At 35.2% G+C, this 20,375-nt stretch overlaps 1 protein-coding gene across 1 annotated transcript in view; it reads right to left on the reverse strand.

Annotated features, from left to right (window-relative positions):
- Positions 1–1,664: 1,664 nt before the first annotated feature.
- Positions 1,665–20,375, reverse strand: part of CEP70 (centrosomal protein 70) — a 48,725-nt gene continuing 30,014 nt past the window's right edge. The window contains 7 exon segments of the mRNA XM_081302285.1: positions 1,665–2,506; positions 5,457–5,536; positions 6,819–6,933; positions 7,099–7,267; positions 7,379–7,525; positions 12,375–12,545; positions 18,027–18,132. Of these exon segments, the coding sequence (XP_081158411.1) occupies positions 2,445–2,506; positions 5,457–5,536; positions 6,819–6,933; positions 7,099–7,267; positions 7,379–7,525; positions 12,375–12,545; positions 18,027–18,132 (850 nt within the window). The 3' untranslated portion in view covers positions 1,665–2,444.

A 20,375-nucleotide genomic window follows, 5' to 3' on the forward strand; every position in this document is an offset into this window, starting at 1 on the left:
ATACTCTAGAAAGCTTGCATAAAAGGGTACAAGGATGTAGACTCATAGCAGCACTGCTCAGAATAGCTAAGAAGTGGAAACCACCAAAAGTCAACCACCAGTATAAAAGAAAAATGAGTCAGAATACTCATAGGTAGAATAATTCTATAGCAATCAAAACACATGACTGAACCTAGCACACAACACAGATGCACTGTACAATCATAATACTGAAGAAATATTAAGAGGACAATTGTGATTTTTATAAAAACTAAATTATATTTAGGCATCACATAGAAATGGTAAAACTAGTTTTAACATTAAAGTCAGGATAATGGTGATCTCCATAGGAAGGGACATTTAAGGTGGGTTGAGGGGGCTATCTGGAGTACTAGAGATGTTTTACTTTTTGGTTGTCATATGGGTATTCACTTTATATCATTCATTATCCTTGACATTTATGATATTTTATAATTAAAAAGTTCAGTAAAACAAATGAAAAGGAAGATAAAGGAGAAGAAATACCTAGTAAGAAAAAGTATATATTCAAGGCAATAAACATCAGTAGCAATAGGAGGTATATTAGGATGATAAAATAATTTAACAAGTTTATAGACATTTTAGTAACTCCTAGAAGCCAACAAACCAAGCAGACAACAGTTAGAAATGTAGTAAATATCACAATAGCACAACATGTATATAACAGAGATTAGACTTTTTTAAAAAGAATATATGGAGAATTATGAAAATTTGTTTAAAGTCAAAAACCTCAAATCCTAAAGACTTAATACCAAAAAGATATTCTGACTAAAATGCAGTAAAATTGGGGGGGAAGGGGGGGAAGGGGGGGGGAAGGACTGGGTAGATTCAGTGGTAGAAACCATGCTTATCATGTGCAAGGTGCTACATTTGATCCCTAGCACCAAAATAAAAATAAAAAATTTTAAGAACAATCCTAGAAATTCTACATATTTTCAGACTTCAAGTTATACTTCTAACTTCTGCTTCTAGCCAAGATGGAGTAACATAAACCAAATTTACCCTTCTACCTACAATAACCAAACCCAAACAAAATATATGAAACAACATTGAAAACTTATGTTTTAAACTAAGAGTTATTCACAGGCTCTTAAATCAGGTGCCAGATTAAAATGATTTATTATCCTGGCATGGTGGCACACACCAGTAATCCCAGTTTCTCAGGAGGTTGGAGTAGGAGAATGGCAAATTAGAAGACAGCCTAGGCAACTTAGAAACAAACAAAAAAATGTCTCATGGCAATTTCTTTGAATAATCAATTCAGAGTATTTACATCACTGAATATCCAAATACTTTTCTACTCAACCTCAAGATATGTTCTACGAATTCTGGATAGAGAGTTTTAATTTTAGAAGAATCTAAGTTATTGTCTATGCCTGATCCCTAAGCCTAATGTCACAACACTAGGGATTTGGATGCCGTCTGTGGACATTTTCTCTCCATTCCACTCTGCTGCTTCCTGAAAATGTTTTATAATAATATCACAAGCAACAAAAATAACAGAAATCCTCCTAGGCCTGCTGCTTGTGGAGAAGAGATGGAGGGTAGGTGGAAGTGGCCCACACTCATGGATGTGATGCAGAACACTGGCCCCTGAAGCAAAACAGGCTGAAAGTTGGGAATAGAGAATAAGCAGAAAGCACAAGAACAATACTCTTATGTAAAATGCAGCAAAGGTGAAGGAGTTGCCCAAGGAAGGCTGAGCCTATGAAAAGAATGACTCATTATTTGTGAGTAATACAAATAAGTCACTGAGGACACTTATGTTTGGAAATTCTTTACAAAAATTTTATTTGAGATCATGTCCTTATAAAAAGTACATTACATTAAAATTTTAAAAAATACTTTTTTTTTTAAAAAAATGAGGGACTTCTATTGACTCACCTATTTTATTTTACCCCCATGATTTATTTCCTATTCTAACACTAAGATATAACATTTTTTTCTTTTTTTCCTGCTGCTTTGAAAGGGCAACTACCATGAGGGATATCTTAGTAAAATGCAAATTAATCATTTCCAGGAGAGCAATAGCTTCCTACTGGCTGGCCTTAGAAAGTAAATGGTGTTCCTTTTGCCCTAAACCAAAGGTCATTAGACCTTCAACTTAATTGAAACTTTTCTATTATTTGCAATCTCTTTCCCTGGGTGTGTCTTTTACTTACAAACTCTACCTTAAAATAACCTTAAAATTTAAGCATCAAATGTTTTTAAGAAATGATTAAAGGATCTCAAATTAAGTTACTGCTTTAATAACTTAGCAGACATTTCCTATAAAAGAATCTTAGTACTGGAGAATGACCCAATATTAAGATGATTTCTGAGAGCAAATACATTTTATAACCCTTATGACAAAATAAGATCAATTCTACAAAATACTTAGAATGTTAAGAATGCAATTTACACAGTAAAAATGATTTGATTTGTTTTCAGTAAGAAAGTACTTTTAATTTCTTTACTGCAGGTACAATGGCATCCAAGTCATCAATTTCTGTAACAGAAAAACAAGAATAATAAAGCAGAGTAACTTTCTAGTGATCAGTTCAGGGGAAATGAGAACTCTATGCAGAAACAAACCTCAAGCAAAAAGACAATACTGGTGCTTTCATGCACATCGTGGTGACACATTAGCATCTGTCTCTGAATCAGTGATAAATAGTGCATCTGTTTATAAAAGCTACCACATACTCACAAGTACACTCTGACTCTTGCTAACACATCCAACTGGTCACATTTAAGTGCCTCTTTAGACCTAATTACACAGTGAAATCCCAGGTAGCAGCATTTCTTTACTAGGGTCTTCATCTGAAGTCCTAGGAAATTCTCATAAAACACAGTGCCCTTGGGCTAAGGTTGTGGCTCAGTGGGACAGCACTAGCCTAGTAGTTGTGAGGTACTGAATTCAAGTCTCAGCACCACATAAAAAATAAAGATATTGTGTCCATTTATAATTAAAGATATTACACACAGAGACACACAATGCCCCTCTGATTCTCTTAGGAAGAGCTCTCATTAGTGGATCACTCGTAGGCCTACCTTTTGAGCTGAACGGGTGTGCCTAATAAGGGGTGTGAAGGTCCACAGAGAGAGAACCTCAGGTGCCAGGTGTGAGAATCCTTAGCTGGTCTGACTTCCCAGATAAACCAGTTCAGTTTCTTCTAAATTTGATTCCTCTTTCTTAACCTATCTTATTCCAGCCAGCTGAAGTTAGAATTCATTCTCTTAAGCTCCTAGCTATGGAGAAAGCAAAGTCCCTTTTTCTCATTATCCAGACTTCAGCCTTCCTTAAAGTAAGCCCTAAGGGCAGGTTTATAGATACCCACTACTTTTTTCTGACTTATTCTGCCATGAATTCTTGGAATCCAACTCTCTTTCTCTCCATTGTTTAGCTAGATTTTGGTTGCTCTTGCTTTAGCCTTAACACTTGACCCATGCTGACCCACTGTCATGAGTTCCATAAGCTTCTGACTTCAGTCAGAATCCCTGTCTGGGCTCACAAACCATCAAGCATACAGGAAGGGGGCACAGTGTAATCCAGCCTGCTGCAGAGAATTTGGTTCACACCTTACACTGTGGTAAATAGAGGTCCAAAAATCAAGTTATTCCCAGACCTTCCCTGACCCCCATCCATTCTGAAATCATATCTCTTTTCTCATTAAATGAGAAACCTGCCTTATAAATGAACCTCATAGACAAAGACCTTGGATGATACGGAAATTTTCTCAGCCAATTATACCACTTACATAAGCAAAAATTTATTGAAGGGTAGTCTCCCTATCTGATATCCAATACACCACTAGATACTTAATGACATTTAGTAATTTAAAATCCAGTCACATTTTGCCAAACTTCCCCAATGTTAAATATTTAACTCCAGAATTTCAACTTCAAACCAAATACAAAATTCCTCCACAAGAACCTTGAACTTTCTTGCAAAGATATGTACTACGTTGAATGTAATAACATCTGAGACAAAAGTAATAAAGGGTCTTATTTCAAGTGTTGCAAGCACACCCACTAAAATGTTTATTAATTTGCAAAGTAGTACTTATTAATAAGAACATCACTGTTGAATTTAATGGCCCTCCTGAAGCAAGTAGAATCATTGCAGGAAACCAGTCTCTTCAGGATTCTAGACAACACACTTGTACAATTTCATAACCCATCTTTTTAAAAAATTTTTTTAGTTGTAAGTGGACACAATATTTTTATTTTATTTATTTTTATGTGGTGCTGAGGATTGAACCCAGTGTGCCTTAAGCATGCTAGGCGAGTGCTTTACCACTGAGCCATAACCCCACCCTCATGACTCATCTGAAGTTTAGCTTTCAAGTAATATTTTCACTTGCTAGGAGCTTCAAAGCATATAGAGAATGCCTAAAGGACACTCATTCTTTGTTTCCCTTGAGTCCACAGTCACAAAACTTCCTTTATGTTCTCTAGGCTACACACTGCAGTAAGATATTTCTTTTATTTATTCATTTTCTTACCAAATCTGAATTTAATCATTTCCTAATCTTCCTACCAAGTCTCATTTCTGCTTCTGAAAATTGAGGAATCATTCTTTAAAATCCTTTCAAATGAGCTAAACAAAAAATCTGCTAGTGAATAAATCACTTTAAACTTTGAAAATTGTTCTTAAGATAAATTAACTTTATAGCCATGTTAAAATAAGAGTCTCTTTTGCCTAAGCAAATACATTTTTCCCCTTTAACAGATACTGCTACTAATGAAGCTCTCAATCTGACCAACAGTATAGATGCCGTACTTAAGTCTCTTCCTTTCTATAGTTTTCTTCATCTGAGAAGAAAACTTTGTGTACTCTTAAAACACAGTAGGCTGTGCCACCTTTAAAACAAACAAAAAGAGGGGGAGGAGGAAAGGCCTTTTAAGATCATAAATTCTGCCAGATGCAGTGGTGCACATCTGTAATCCCAGTGACTTGGGAGGCTGAGGCAGGAGGACCATGAGTTCAAAGCCAGCCTCTGCAACTTAGCAAGGCCCTAAGCAACTTAGCGAGACCCCATCTCAAAATAAAAATTAAAAAGGGCTGGGGATGTGGCTCAGTGTTTAAGCACTCCTGGGTTCAATCCCCTGTGAGGGGTGGGGGGAAATAATAAATTCTGCCAAGATTTCTTATTAGGCAATGGCCGAGCCAGGGTTAAACTGGGCCTGGCCAGAGTAATGCCATTTTTTATAACATCCCAAAACAAGGCAGTTCTAATCTCCTTAAAGGCTCTGTGCTGCTCTATTCTGTGGACTAATTCCAACTGACTCTAACTTCAAGTAAGGAGCATGTTTCCACAACTATTAGTGGTTTACAGACACGTCTATCAAACATTCAAGGTAAAAACACAAATCCAGTAACTAAGGAACACTCTTCTCAAACCCACTGACATCTTAAAGACTCAAAATTTAACTATTACCAATGGAGTTCTTACCTAGGATTTCAAGTAGATCATTAGTAAATGCCTGAAATGCTGGGAAAAATTCCTCATGTTCTTCCAATTTGTTGATAATGCTGTTTAAAAAATGCAAAGTTACGTCAAATTTCCAACTTTGGGTTCTTACATCTGATTGCAAGCCAATGGTTGCAAAAAGAACATCTTCAAAGTGGAAAGAGACTATCCTAATTTAAATATAAACTTAATAATCATTCACTACAATATTTTCTATTTTTGCTTTTCGTTGACCTATTATCAATGTCTTTTAAGAAAACATCTGTTTAATTACATCATATTCTTGACATGGCAAACTTTCCATTTAGCTCAAGCCTTCTTTAGAGAACCATGCTTTTATTGCATTTTCTAACAGGCTTTTATGCTCAGTATCCTATTAAACACGAAGATAAAAGTACCAGTAGTGAGTAAAACCATGGGTAGAGAGAAAAAGACAAATAATGGGATATATGTTCCTTTTAAAAGCATTAAATATCAAAAACTCAAGTGTCAGATTTTATAAGGGTTCTTCCTGGAAAACATACAGGACATAAGAAATACGTGGAATATGTTGTTTCCTTTTCAATCTGTTGCAGTATAAAATTGGGGGTGAAGGCTGGGAAAAGTTGTCTTAAGCTACATCTCAATTTTGGAGGGGTATTGTTGGGGATTAACCCAGGGTCTCATGCATGCTAAGCACACAACCCACCAATGAGCCATATCCCCAATCCCTCAATATTAAAAAAACAGTAGGTTTTATATTAGCAATGCCCAGTCTTTTAAAAAATACTTCACATTTACTGTCTAATCAAATAATTAATAAATAACCTGTTAGTAATTATTCAGAGGTATATGGTAGTATCCTAAAAACAAGACTTGTTGATATGATCTAACTATGATCATGGTAGAACTCACTGGATCTACTATAAACAATAGGTATTCAACTTTAAAACCTTCATTTTCATCCACTTCTTTAAATTATGCCAAGGCATCAATTCTGTAGGCAGTATTCAAGAACTTACACAAATCCTTTATAACAAAAGAAACTACATGGTATTACAGATTTTAATAGTTTCTACAGTGGCTAAAATGGTTTGAATTTTTCCACATACAACTTTCCCTGGGAACAGGCTTATGCTGAAGAGTTTCTTACCCAACCTATGTAAACTTACAGGCCCAGCAACTTATTTCTGTCTTGAAAATACTTGGCATTTTCTCCATCCCTAAAGGTGTGGGATTATTTTAGGTTGTCAAGTTACTTAACAAGTGCCATTCCAAATAGGGAAGGTAAATAAGTTAGGAACTTTTGAATGTCTTTAATTTCATCACTCCAAGAATTCTGGATGATACTCCTCAAACAAATACCTTTGGCAGTCTTCAGGTCCTAACACCTGCTTAACCTGCTCATTCACATCCTCATTAATCATCCTACACAATTTTTCAACTGTGCTCACCAGCACATACATTGAGGATGAACTGTCTGCAAAGAGAAATAAAAACATAGGATATATAAAAAGAGGCTTTCCAAAATCATTACATCCATCAAATATTTTATACTTTAGTTATCCTTGATTCCTAAGAAATTAAAAAATAGGTTAAAGAAACAATTATCAAGTAGGGGCCAAAAGTGAAAAAGGGTCATCACCTAATTCTAAGAGTTCCTGGAGGTTTCTCATAGCGTTGTTCATTTCTCCAAGCCTACTATAAACTTCATTCATTCGGGGATAAACTCCATTTAAAGAAGGCACATCAAATAATTTTTGGAAGTGAGCAACGATAGCCTGCAAAGTTTGCAAGTTTGGCATATTGCTGTCCTGTCCAAAAGAAGGTGTGGAAAAGATCTTTCATGTCTGGAAATATTCTAAATATTTTTAAAAAATTTTAAAAACTTAAAAATGTGAAAATTTATATAAGTTAAGCATTACCTTTTCCTTATTTTCCACTTCTTCCAACATTGTATCCACCATAAACAACAGATCTTCAACTTTAATACTTTCATTTTCATCCTGTTTCTTTAAATTATGCCAAGGTATCAATTCTGTAGATAGCGTTTTCAAGGACTTATACAAATCCTTTATGACAAAAGAAACGACATGGTAGTATTGATTTCAATAATTTCTACAACAACAATAATAAAACAATCCAGGAAGTTTAAAAAATAGACATGTAACCATCATCAGTATTTAGAAATAATTTTAAAATTTTTGTTAAAATTAGGTTTCTGTCTGCCGAGAACTAAGAAATAAATATTAAAAATTCTCTCTCTCCTCTCTCTCACTCTTTTAAAAAAAAAATTAGGTTTCTCCAGGAAAATGTAGGATTTATTTAATAAAAACAAAGTACACACTGATTATTCCAAATATGGATGCCCTAAGAAATTATACATTATTTATGATCACTATATTATTTACGTGGTTACCTTGAATTACTGGTACATAAAACCAAAATATAAGGGTAAACTTATTCTTTGAGTCCCACTCCCCACCAGTGCTGGTGACTGAACCCAGGGCTTTATGTATGTTAGGAAGCACTCTACCACCAACTTATATCCCCAGCCCACATTCTGAATTTTTATAATAGCTTTGAGATGAATTTATATGCCAAAAAATTAATCAAGTATACAACTCAGTTTTAGTATTTTCAGAAATATACAAACCTCACCACTATCTAACTTCAGAACTTGTTTATCATCCCAAAAGTAATCCCATATCCACTCATAGTCCTTCCCCATGCTCCCCTGCCCCCCAGCCTCCAGGAATCACTAAGCCACTTTGTTTCTATGATCTGCCATTTCAGGTCATTTCACCAAACAGAACCACACAAAAGACCATTTGGGACTGATTTCTTACACTAGGTATATCGTTTCTGAGACTCATCCATATTGTAACGTATGTCTCCAGATAAGAGCTCCTCTGACATTAAAAACCTGATTCTACTTAATCTTAATAACCACCTTAACTTTCTTGGCATAGATATATTGCCCTAGTCTATTTACACTATGCACAAAAGGCAAAGCCACTGGAAGTTTAGAGCTCTAAGACTGACCAACTGACAAATATTTACCAAGTATCTAGTTTGTGCACAACATAATGCTTGACCCTTTAGAACAATGCTGTCTGGGAAAAAAATGAGCAAGAGTAATTTTAATCGTCTAGCAATCATATTAGGAAAAGTAAAAAGAAGCAGGTAACACTAACTTTAGTTAATATATTTTTATAATGGTAGAATGCTTGTCTATAATGCATAAGGCCCTGGGTTTGATCCTCAGCACAATGTATTTAATTCATATATCCCCAAAATAATATGTAATATTTTCGAATTTTTTCCATAGTCTTCTATATCTGGTGTGCATTTTACACTTTTCAATGGGGGAACTACCCACATTTCAATTGATCAACAACCACATGTGGCTACCATATTGAAGAGTGAAGTTCTAGAATACACAAGTACAAGAAATTCCTCCTTTTTCTTATTTCTTATTCTAGTCCTCCACTTATTTAGCACTCCTCCATTAAGATCCAGACCTCATATACTGATACTTTTCATTTTGTAGTATGGCAGCTATCTATTTTAGCAATTCACAGCAATAAATTCAGTGTCAAATGAATGTTTTAAGTAAGAAGTGCCACTAAAATTTGAAAAAAAAAAAATCAGCAAGTAGCAACATAATGATAACTGAATTAACCAATGCTCCCATTAATAGGTACATTTATGAAGAAGCAGTTTATGATAAAAAGAATACCCAATTTAAAAATTTCTGTTTGAGAATAAACTAGTTTTACAAAACTAAGATGATGCTCTGGTCTCCTTGGCAGTCACTATGAATGGTTGTAGCATAGTTCGTCAAGTAAGCCAGGAAAAAATACTAAGAGGATCTCCTAGGTTCTTTGCTTAGCTATAGGATGTAGAAATACTTCAAGGTCTTGCCTGTCATGTATGACTGGCTTCTTGAATCACTGAGGAATGGGAAACTAACAGCACACAAGTATTCTGGGTGAGAAAAGCTACTGCACCTGTAGCTCCCTTTTTCAGAGAGGTAAGAAGTAAAAGACAGGAAGAGGCAGTAGCTGGCCCGGTGTGTTTCCCAGCTTGCCCACCCACTCCTGCTCCAGCTGTTAACATGTACTTTTTAAAAATTGTGGTAAGACACACATGCATAATGTTTAATATCTTAGCCACTTTCAACGTTAAGTTTAATGTTATTAAATACATTGTACAACCATCACCTCTGTCCATCCCCACAACTCCTTTCATCTTGTAAAACAAACTATTCCATTCCATAACTCCCCATTCTGCCATCCCAAAGCAATCATCGTTTTCTGTCTCTGTGATTTTGACTAAGTATCTCATATAGATTCATACAGTATTTGTCTTTTCATAACTAGCTTCTTCTATAATATCTTCATAATACTCATGTTGTGGTATGAATTTCTTTGCTTTTTATGACTGAATACTTAATGGATTAGTAAGAAAACCCACTAAGAAACACAAACTGTTATACATGGTTGATGGGAATGTAATATAATACGGCCATTATGGAGACGATTAAAAAAAACTAGCAATATTAACTGTTGTATATAATGACACTGGAAGACCTTATGTTAAGTGAGATAAGCCAGCCACAGAAAGAAAAATACTGCATGTTCTTGTTGATCAACAAGTAAAATCTCAAATGTCATCTCACAGAAACACAATGGTGGTTACCAGAGCCTGAGAAGGGTCTGGAGAGGGTATGGAGGTTATGGATGGTTAACAGAAACAGAGGGTGCAGTTGGATAGGAGGATAACTTCTAATGCTGTCTAGCACAGGAGGATAACTAAGTTGACAACAATTAATAGTATATTTTAAAATGGCTAGTAGAGAGGATTTTGTATGTTCCTAAAAACATAAATTTGAAGTGGTTGAGGTATGGATATACCAGTTACCTTAATCTGAATGCTACACATTGTATACATGTACTGAAATATCACCCTATATCCGATATATAGGTACAGCTATGTGTCAGTTAAAAATAAAACAAAAATTATATTCTCTAGTAATATATAACACATTTGTCTTATCCATTTATCCCTCAAACCATCCTTCTCTTTTAAGCCAATCAAACCCAAGGATAAAAACCAATCTGGGAAGATTGTTTCCCAAACTAAGAGATTGCTACATTATAAAGAACTCTTCACATGAGGCCTCAAAGAATCTCATGTAGTTTCTCAATTTGGGTACCTCAATCAAGTAAAAATGTCAGAAGCAGTGCCTAAAAATCTATGAATTACTTCAATGTCAGAAGTAACTAATTCTAGCCAATTGCCTCTTGGCTGTCCTCAGAATATTCAATTTATAAAACTAATTCTTGCTCCTTCCTCTGGAAAAACTGGAATAACAAGAACATGTTACCACTGCAAAGGCTTTCTTGGGTGCTGGCTGCATGCAGTCAGAGTGATCTCCTCATTCTCTGGACTCCAGAGTACAAGTCACGTGTATTATTCACGTGCACTTTGCCATCTGTCTTTACAGCATACTTTTCTTCTTATGACACCATGAATGGTTATTTAAATCTCATATTTTTGAGTAAATTTTCTCTCTCCAACTTGTCTGAAACTCATATTCACCTTTTTTAATAACTCAAACAATGCTCTGGACATTAAATAATATATGTCTCTTAATTTGATCCCTTTGCCTCCTTTCTTATTTTCTCCCTTTGCTGGAAAGGCTGAGGCTTTTTCTACTCCATTTCTGTTGAGGAGCTGGCACTGTTGTATGCTATTGGGAAGTCCATCTGACGGGCAATGACTGGGAAGTGCCGTGGTGTTCACAGTTTATCACTAATTATTTCACCCTCTTATGAGAAACAGACTAGATGCATATAAAGTAAGCATATTAACCCAGTACAGGATATCCTTAACCAAAACATTTATGTGTTGTATAGTTCTGAGCTGAAAGGGAAAAAGAAATTGGGCTGAATGTGAAGATTCTTTTATTAGTTATATATAGGCATATTTTTATTAAAAATGTCTAATATTTACTATTGTCACCCTCCATACATATTGTTGTCTTGGAATATATTCTGCTTTATTCTTTGGATAAATATTAATTGAGCACTCATTATGTGTCATGAGGATCCTTGGGCAATATCAAGGAACAAATAAGAAAACTTTCTGTTCTCATGAAGCTTACACATAATTAACACATATTTTCTGCATTATTTATACTTAATGGTATTAAGGCTTCTGCTGACAAATACCATGAAGCATATCTTCATTTCCTGAGGGAGTGCTACGTATGATATTAATGAGAAATCTAAATTTAAAGGGCACAGAAATTAAATACTAGTAACTTCAAGGCCATTCACCTTTCAATAAATCAAAACTGGAAATACCTCAAATTATGCAATAAAGAATACACAATTACTATGAAGTGAATACATTTTAATCTTCATGGATCATCAGAACAGCTGAGAGGAGGGCTGGCTGCTAGTTGACTATTACCTGCTCTAGAGAATAAATCAAAGATAAGCTAGCTCTGAGAAAAGGAAAAAAATTATGAAGAGAAGGAAAATATTTTCAACTAAAATGCAATTAAGACATTACATTTGAAGACAAATAGGGCCAAGAAAATCTGCAATGTAGAGATACCAACAGGAGGGAGATGAGGGTGGAACAAGAAAGGAAGATCCAGAAATGATCCACGATCTTCAATGAGGCAATGGGCCTAAAAATCTTTGGTAGAACTTTAGAGGAAGAAAACATAACAGTAGTGACATCAAATTGATAGTACTTAAAATAACTTTGTAGATAGTAAAATTCCAGTATTAGATAAGCTTTTCCAGATTTATTGTTAAATTAACATCAAAAGCCAAGTCTGATTAATAAATCCATAAAGTCCCATCGATTTTACAAGCACACAAAAAACATTCAACCCCTTACCTTTAGAGATGTCAGTTCCTCAGCCCACATTTCTATTATAGGAATAAGATGCTCAAATCCACAATCTTGAATAAGATCTTTATTAAAATTCTGGGCTCCTCCTTTGCTCTGTTTATATATTATTACTGGAGTTCTTGGATTGTGAATAATTGAATTGATGCTACACAACACCTTTTTTTAAAATAAAAAGTGTTTTTAGTCATACAAAAGGGTAAAGGGGTACCTTATATGCCAATGTAACGTGATTTTTCAGAGCTAATTTTAGGTATTATGAAAATCTTTAGTGAGATTGACACTTGCAAAATTTTGGTTATACAGTAATCTCATTATCATGATTAATCATATAAGTTGTGAGGAGAACCAAAAACTTCATAGAAAAACAAGAATAAATTTTAAAATGAATAAGATTTGAAAAGAATTATAAATGAACCTAGATGCCCTTCAATGGATGAATGGATTTTTAAAAATGTGGCATTTATACACAATGGAATATTACTCAGCAGTAAAAAAATAACAAAATCATGGCATTTGTAGGGAAATGGATGGCATTAGAACAGATTATGCTAAGTGAAGTTAGCCAATCCCTAAAAAACAGAGGCCGAATGTCTTCTCTGATATAAGGGGGGTGACTCAAAATGGGATAGGGAGGAAGAGATTACCACTAAATAAGGAAGAGAGGTGGGAGGGAAAGGGAGGGAGAAGGAATTGCATGGAAGATGGAAGGAGACCTCATCGTTATACAGATTACATATATGATGATGTGAGGGGGGAAAAAAGAAGTGCGTCACATTAAATTGGGTAGAGAGAAGTGATAGGAGGAGAGGGGAGGGGAAGGGGGGATAGGAAGGACAGAATAAAATAGACACTAGTATTGCTGTATGTATATACATGACTGTATAACCAATGTGATTCTGCAACCTGTACACTCAGAAAAATGAGAAATTAAACCCCATTTGATTCAAATGTATGATTGTACTGTCATGTGTAACTAATTAAAACAAATTTTAAAAAGTTATAAATGACTTCTTATAATCCACATAAAGAATAATCATCCAGACATCCTTAGCTACTGCATCTACATTTCCCTATTTCTGTCTCCTATTTAAGCTAAGCAAGATGTTCAAAGAGGCTTTTCCTATTGCTTCAAAACTTCAGATAAATTCAAAATGAGGACAGTCACATTCTAGACACACCATACACGTCTTGCTAAGACGAGATCAAAACCCTAGATAGTAACAAGCCTATCCAAGAAAATGTGAGAAATTAGATAGGTCTCATTGTGAAATTAAAAGATTATGTCTTGTGTGAGTATGAATGTGTCACAATGATGCTTATTATTATGAATAATTATAATTCAGGAATAAAAATTAAAATATGTAGAATGGGTAGCAGGTGCTATTTATTGTTCTTTTCTAGCCATAGGAAGCTACATTAAACAGGTTTTCTGAGAATTTGACTTCTGGTGTTTATTTAAAAGAGCTTTATTTTATTACTTGAGGATAGTGTATTTCAATATTTCACTTTTGTTATATTTAAACTCATCAAGAACATTCTAATTGAAAAAATAATTAGCATTCTTCCACTAAATTATTTTTAATATTTTTTTTAGTTGTCGATAGAACTTTATATGTGGTGCTAAGAATTGAACCCAGTGCCTCACACATGCTAAGCAAATGCTCTACCACTGAACTACAACCACAGCTTCTCTTCCACCAAATTATTAATGAGAGAAGGACTTGTTTCTATTTCTCCTCTCTCACACCAAAGATCAGGAAAGCTGTCGCCTTGGGAGTTGAACTCCCAAAAGAGATCAGGGAGCAGATACTACCTGAACCTCAGCATACATACTTTATCTCAAATTGTTGAAAAAATGACAATATCTCTTTTCTGTATATTTTTGCATTTTTGCAGTATAACACTACCAGTTCTCCCATCAAAAAGTGGAGTCTGTTTTCTACCCCTTGAATTTGGGCTGGTCTTGGGCCTTGCCTTGACCCACAGATGTACTGAGGAAAAATGTTATGCCAATTCAGAGCCCGTTTTTAAGAGGCATAGATCAGTTTTGCTCTGTTTGCATTCTGCTATTGCCATATAGCCAAGTCCAGGCAGGGCCAGTAGATAATGACCAACACATGGCCCAGTCATCCTCATTACTAAGACAACATTCTCTGAACTCCCAGAAGCAGAACTGCTCTATTGGCTTGTATTTCACAGCAGATGCATAGCCAGTATCATTTATATATTCATATATATATATATATGTATGTATGTATATATATATACGTATATATATATATACACACACACACACACGTGCACACTGTCTTCATATAAATTTGGTTCATTACATATAGTTTACATATACACACACACATATATTCACTATAAGATTTATTTGTAAGGAATTGGGTCATAGGATTATTAAGTCTGATAAATTCCAAGATAGGTACTTAGCAAGTAGAAACTCAGAAGTGCTAAGGTGCAGGTGCAGTCCCTAGTAATTGCAGAGGTGATGTTTCAGGTCAAGTACAAAGCAGGGGGAACAATATGATGCCCACTCACATCATAAAGGACAATCTGCTTTACTTGGTCTACCAATTCAAATGTTAATCTTATCAAGAAATACACTCAACAGACACACAAAAATGTTTAACCAAATATCTGGGTGCCTTGTTGCCCAGTCAAGTTGACATAGAAAAACTAACCTTCACAGTCACCCACAAAATCACTTCCTAGGTTCAATGATGTTAACATCAATTTGCCATATTTGCTCACTATTTTAAGATGAACGATTTAAAGAAAAAACAGACATTATAACTCTTCACCTCAAATAATAAAGCATGAGTCTCTTAAAGTAGGCATATTCTACAAAACTGTGGTACCGTTATCATATCTAAGAAAATTAACAATAATTCCCTAATATTACTGATGCCTATATTGAATTGTAAATATCTTATTATACCTACTATTTGACCATACCCTCTCCCCATAAATGATAAATTCTACCTTAAATATCATACAAGAGGAGGCAAGGGAGACTTCCAAACAGCATATTTAAAAAGCTAGACAGGTGTTGTAACACTGAGGATGGAGCTCAGTGTTACAGCACCTGTCTAGCATGTGTGAAGCCTTAAGGTTCAATCCCTAGCAACACATACACAGGTAAGCAAAGAAATCACTTTCCTTGGACGTGTTCAAGCTACAAATAATAGGTGTCCTGGTAATATGACTTCAGAGGCTTATTTTAAAGTTTCTTTATAGTTCAAGATAGTGTTTTTAAATTTTTCACTTCTATTATATTTAGATTTTCATTTTAATAGAAAAATATATTAATTTCTCTCCACTGAATTTTTATAGACACACATTCTTTCTTATGACTTAACACCTTCTGATGATTGGCAGCAAAAGATACGTTAACAATGAGGAAACCGCAAACTGGCCATTCCCATTTCCAGAGATGAGAATTTTTTTTTCCCCTTATAGTATTGGGAATTATCCCAAGGGACTCCACCACTGAGCTACATCCCATCCTTTTTTGGGGGGTGGGGAACATGGTCTCAGGAACTTGCTGAGGCTGGCCTCAACTTTCCAATCCATCCTGCCTTAGCCTCCCAAGTTGCTGGGATTGCAGGCTTGTGCCACCATACCCAGCTACAGAGATGAGAATTTTAAAAAGAAAATCAATATAGGTGTTACATTCTTCAGAGTTTGCAGATACTGATAAGCTCTTGATATTGTTTTACATTGATTTTTTAAAAAAAACTTTAAGGGTAATCATTAAAGAAAAAGAATTAGCATAATAAACTTCCTAATTACTTGAAGGTAAATAACAAAGAAATTTCAACCAATCTAGTAAATACTAGGAAAAGGAAACAAACCAAAGTAATAGAACCAAAATCCAAGTAAACAGAAAAGCATCAAGAATAAAAGCAAAAATATGAATTCATCTCAATACCCATGAATAATTTAACTGCCCTTTTCTTTTAAGAATTTTTTTAGTTACACATTGACACAATGTATTTTGTTTATTTATTTTTATGTGTGCTGAGGATCGAACCCAAGGTCTCTCACGTGTGGGGCAAGTGCTCTACCACTAAGCCACAACCCCAGCCCCTGCCTTTTTCTTTAAAAAAAAAAAAAAAAAAAAAAAAAAAATCCTCTCAAATTAAATCTAAGAGAGAAATGAAATGAAAGAAATCCAGTTACTGGCTGATAGCAATATCTAAAATAAAACAGTTTTCAGAAATATGCTTGGATCCCATTTACAACAGCAATAAAGTTATTAAACCCAGATCATAAACCTAATAAAAAATACACAAGTATATGAAATTTAAAGTATATAAAACTTTATTGAAGGTTGAAAAGGAAAACACAAATGAAATTAGAGACATATTTCTGAATGGGATAATTCAAAACTGTAAAGTATCATTTCTCCAAACATTATTCCAATTTCAGCTCATCCCAATAAGATTTTTTCATCTGAAAAACTGTTCATTCAGAAAGGCAATGTGCTAAATTTTTATATAGCCAAGAAAATTTGGGGGGCAGGTGGGGAGATGATGACGGGATGCTTTCCCCCAAAAATTTCAAGACACTATAAAATATAAAAATTAAAAGAATATGGAGGGGCTGGGGTTGTGGCTCGCAGTAGAGCACTTGCCTAGCACATGAGAGGCCCTGGGTTTGATCCTCAGCACTACATAAAAATAAATACATAAATAAAATAAAGGTATTGTGTCCAACTACAACTAAAAAATAAAATATTTTAAAAAAAGAATATGAAAGTAGTATAGGAATGAAATAGATCAGAGAATCTAAAAACCTATGCATATACAGCAATATATTATAAGCAGAGAAAAAAAAAGTTGCCTATCAAAAGACTGTGAAGTCAAATGCCCACAGAAGCCAAGTAGCAGCATAAATGAGTCAAACAAGGAAGAGTGGGAACTGTGGATAACAGAAGAGCATATGTCCACATCTGACAGGGAAAAGACATAATTCTTCAGATAATGTACATTAAAAATCTCTTAATGTATGAAATATTGGTAATTAATTCAAAATTTTAAAACCCTATGTTGGCCCAATAAAATAAAAGTACAGATCCAGTTCAGTCAATAAAATAAAAGATTTAATTGTTCATTTATTCAATAATGATCTATAGAACCAGTAAAATGAGATTCCTTACATCATATCAATAGAAAATTAAATTTCATGTGCACTAAATATCCAAAACAAAACCACACAAGGACCTTACCCTAAGAAAATAAATTATCTATGTAAGAATAAAAGCAACAAAAATAAAAATTGCTTAAAGTGTGAGAGCAAAGGATTATAAAATCTTTTAAAAGTCTTAATTGATGTTTTTGTCCTTATTCCTTAAACAATGCAGTATAACAACTATTTACCTTGATTACATTGTATTAGGTATTATAAGTAATGGATAGAAAACATGCATAGGTTATATACAAATAATATGCTATCTTAAGAGCCTTAGCATCTGCTCATTTTGATATCCATAGGTATCCGGGAATGAATCCCCATGGATACCACAAGATGACTATACAAGTATTCATATCAAGTGATCATTTATTACTCTGCAACTGAAACCAAGGTTCATTACAAACACCAGTCTTTTTGTTAGCTATGCAATACCTGAAAGTATCTCTGGTCAGTTAGGGTCTGTTGATGGTTTTCTTTGATGGGTTCATCTTTTTTCTCTGTGTCCTCAGAGTTTTTAGGACCAATAACCTCCTGTAATCTAAAGAGAGAAAATATCAAGATAATACAAAATGCCTTCCTGGACATTAGATTAAGATGACAATGATCCATCCAGCTGGCTTGTCAAAGTCTTACATCATTTTACTTATATGTGATGTATGCATGTGCGTGTGTACATTGAAGTTTTTAAAAACTTAAGTCATGTTGCCATTGGAAAATGAGAAGGTCCTCCCAACAGAACACAAATTAGAAGGAATCCCTGAAAACAGAAGGGATTAAACTGAAGAAGAAAATTCTAATCACTCTCCCAACACAAATAAACACCAGGGGAAAAAAACTATAGCAAAAGATGGAAGCAATTTCCATCCAAGGTGCTCCAAAATTAGAGGCCATAGGTACAGAGAGAAATCAGTCTGAGTAGGCAATTGGTTTGGGCACAGAGCAGGAACATCTAGACAATTTGGCCCTTCTCTACATGTTCCACTTGTGCCAAAGAACAGACAGTAGTGATGCTCAGGCCTGGAAAGAGCATCGAGACCTAAGAGACAGATGGCTACAAGAACTCTGGGGAAAGGAGAGACTGCCCAGGAACCTCACTACGTACGAGTGTATTCATCCGGTCACAAACCTTTTCCCTTCTTAAAATATCTACAAAGGCCAGCTGAGGTAGATATTGCTTCTCATCCTCCATCATGCCTTTGAAAATAGTAGTTTCTTATCAGATCTGCTTCAAATGAATCTTTTCAGTTTGAATATGCTATCAGTTTCCTGCTAGGATCCCAATCCATTAAATTAATTCTATGGCTTGTTAACAAATTCTGACCTGCTATTTGTACAAAAGAATAGTCAAATTCTATGTCATCTGCTAGCTGAAAAACAATGGCTTTTGCTGCTTTGTGAACTAAATCTAATCTCTTTGGTTTAGCATTCAAAATTTCTCATGCTCTGAAGTTTTAACCCAGTATTCTTGACTCTCTGATGATTTTACTTCTCCCCTACAATTTCCTACTCCAGTGACATGTAACACCCATGATCTTTACTCAGTTGCTATTCTCTGCTCAATGATAAATAGATGCCCAAACCAAATATACAGAATTAGCTCTAATAGTTGGCCACCTTCTCCACCACATACCAGGCTCTCACAGTCCACTTTCCATCCGACTCCCTCTAATTATCACATTCACACAGTCTGCAGTTCTGACTAAAGGCAGTGCAATGAGCACAGTATCTAGAATACAAAAAGATACAGAAAAGCTAATATGTCCTCTACAGGAAAGACAAGTAAACTATCTGAATTTAAATGTTAAGCTGAACATTGTCATCTGAGTGTAGGATTATGAAATTGTATGCAAATCTGATAAATAACTACTACACTATGAATATAAAACATTATAGCTGTCAATGCAGCAACCAAAATAAGTAAATGAGTGTTTAAAAAACAAAAGAAAAAGTGGGTCACTACAACATGGCACCACTGCCAAACTCTGCAGGCAACTGTTTCTTTGGTGAGGAGCCCAAATCCAGGCCCAGACCCAAATACTGTGTTATCTTTAGGCCCAGCAATAAGCAATTACAAAGGCTTTGCCTGGAGGCCTCATGAGGAACAGCAAGCTTCCTCACACCAGACCAGCTGCACACCCTGCACACTGAAATCTGTGGAAGCAGTTACTTTTAAGGACTAACCCCCTCCCTCTAATGCTAGCCATATTCACATGCATTTCTGCTTTCTTAGCCCAGCACCCACGTTAGGGGCCCCTTTACTACAAGGACTTTACTGAGGCATTTTTCAGGTGCTTTTTCCATTATCTCCTTACTGGTGAGGGGCCTTATCTAAACATCCCCCCTCCCAATACTTTTACCCTCCCTGCCCCATAAAACATCAGGGTTCTTGGCAGTGAGATAGTTAGGCCCCATCTGGCTGCATGTCACTAACCAACCCACCCAGTACATTTCATAAGGAAAACAAAAAGAACATTGGGGAGCCAGCCTTTTTTTTGGCCTCTTGCTTCTATCACAGGATGGGCACTACGTTTAATTGTTAATTTCAGTGTGCCTCACCAGCGACCACTCTGATGTCTGTCAACACTAGACTGGCTGTATTCTGACCGTTTCCCCCTAGCTAAAGAAACTAGGTATTGAAAAATAAAGGAAATTAGTGTAGTACATCTGGTTGTCTTGCCCTGGTAGACCTATTTCATCCCTTCTTAAGGAACATAATTTTAAAACAAACTGTCCGTAATATTAACTCTCCTGTAAGAAGAAATCATGTTCTCCCATGTTAAA

The sequence above is a fragment of the Spermophilus citellus genome (assembly GCF_964194105.1).
Source record: "Spermophilus citellus genome assembly, chromosome: 7".
Lineage (NCBI taxonomy): Eukaryota > Metazoa > Chordata > Mammalia > Rodentia > Sciuridae > Spermophilus > Spermophilus citellus.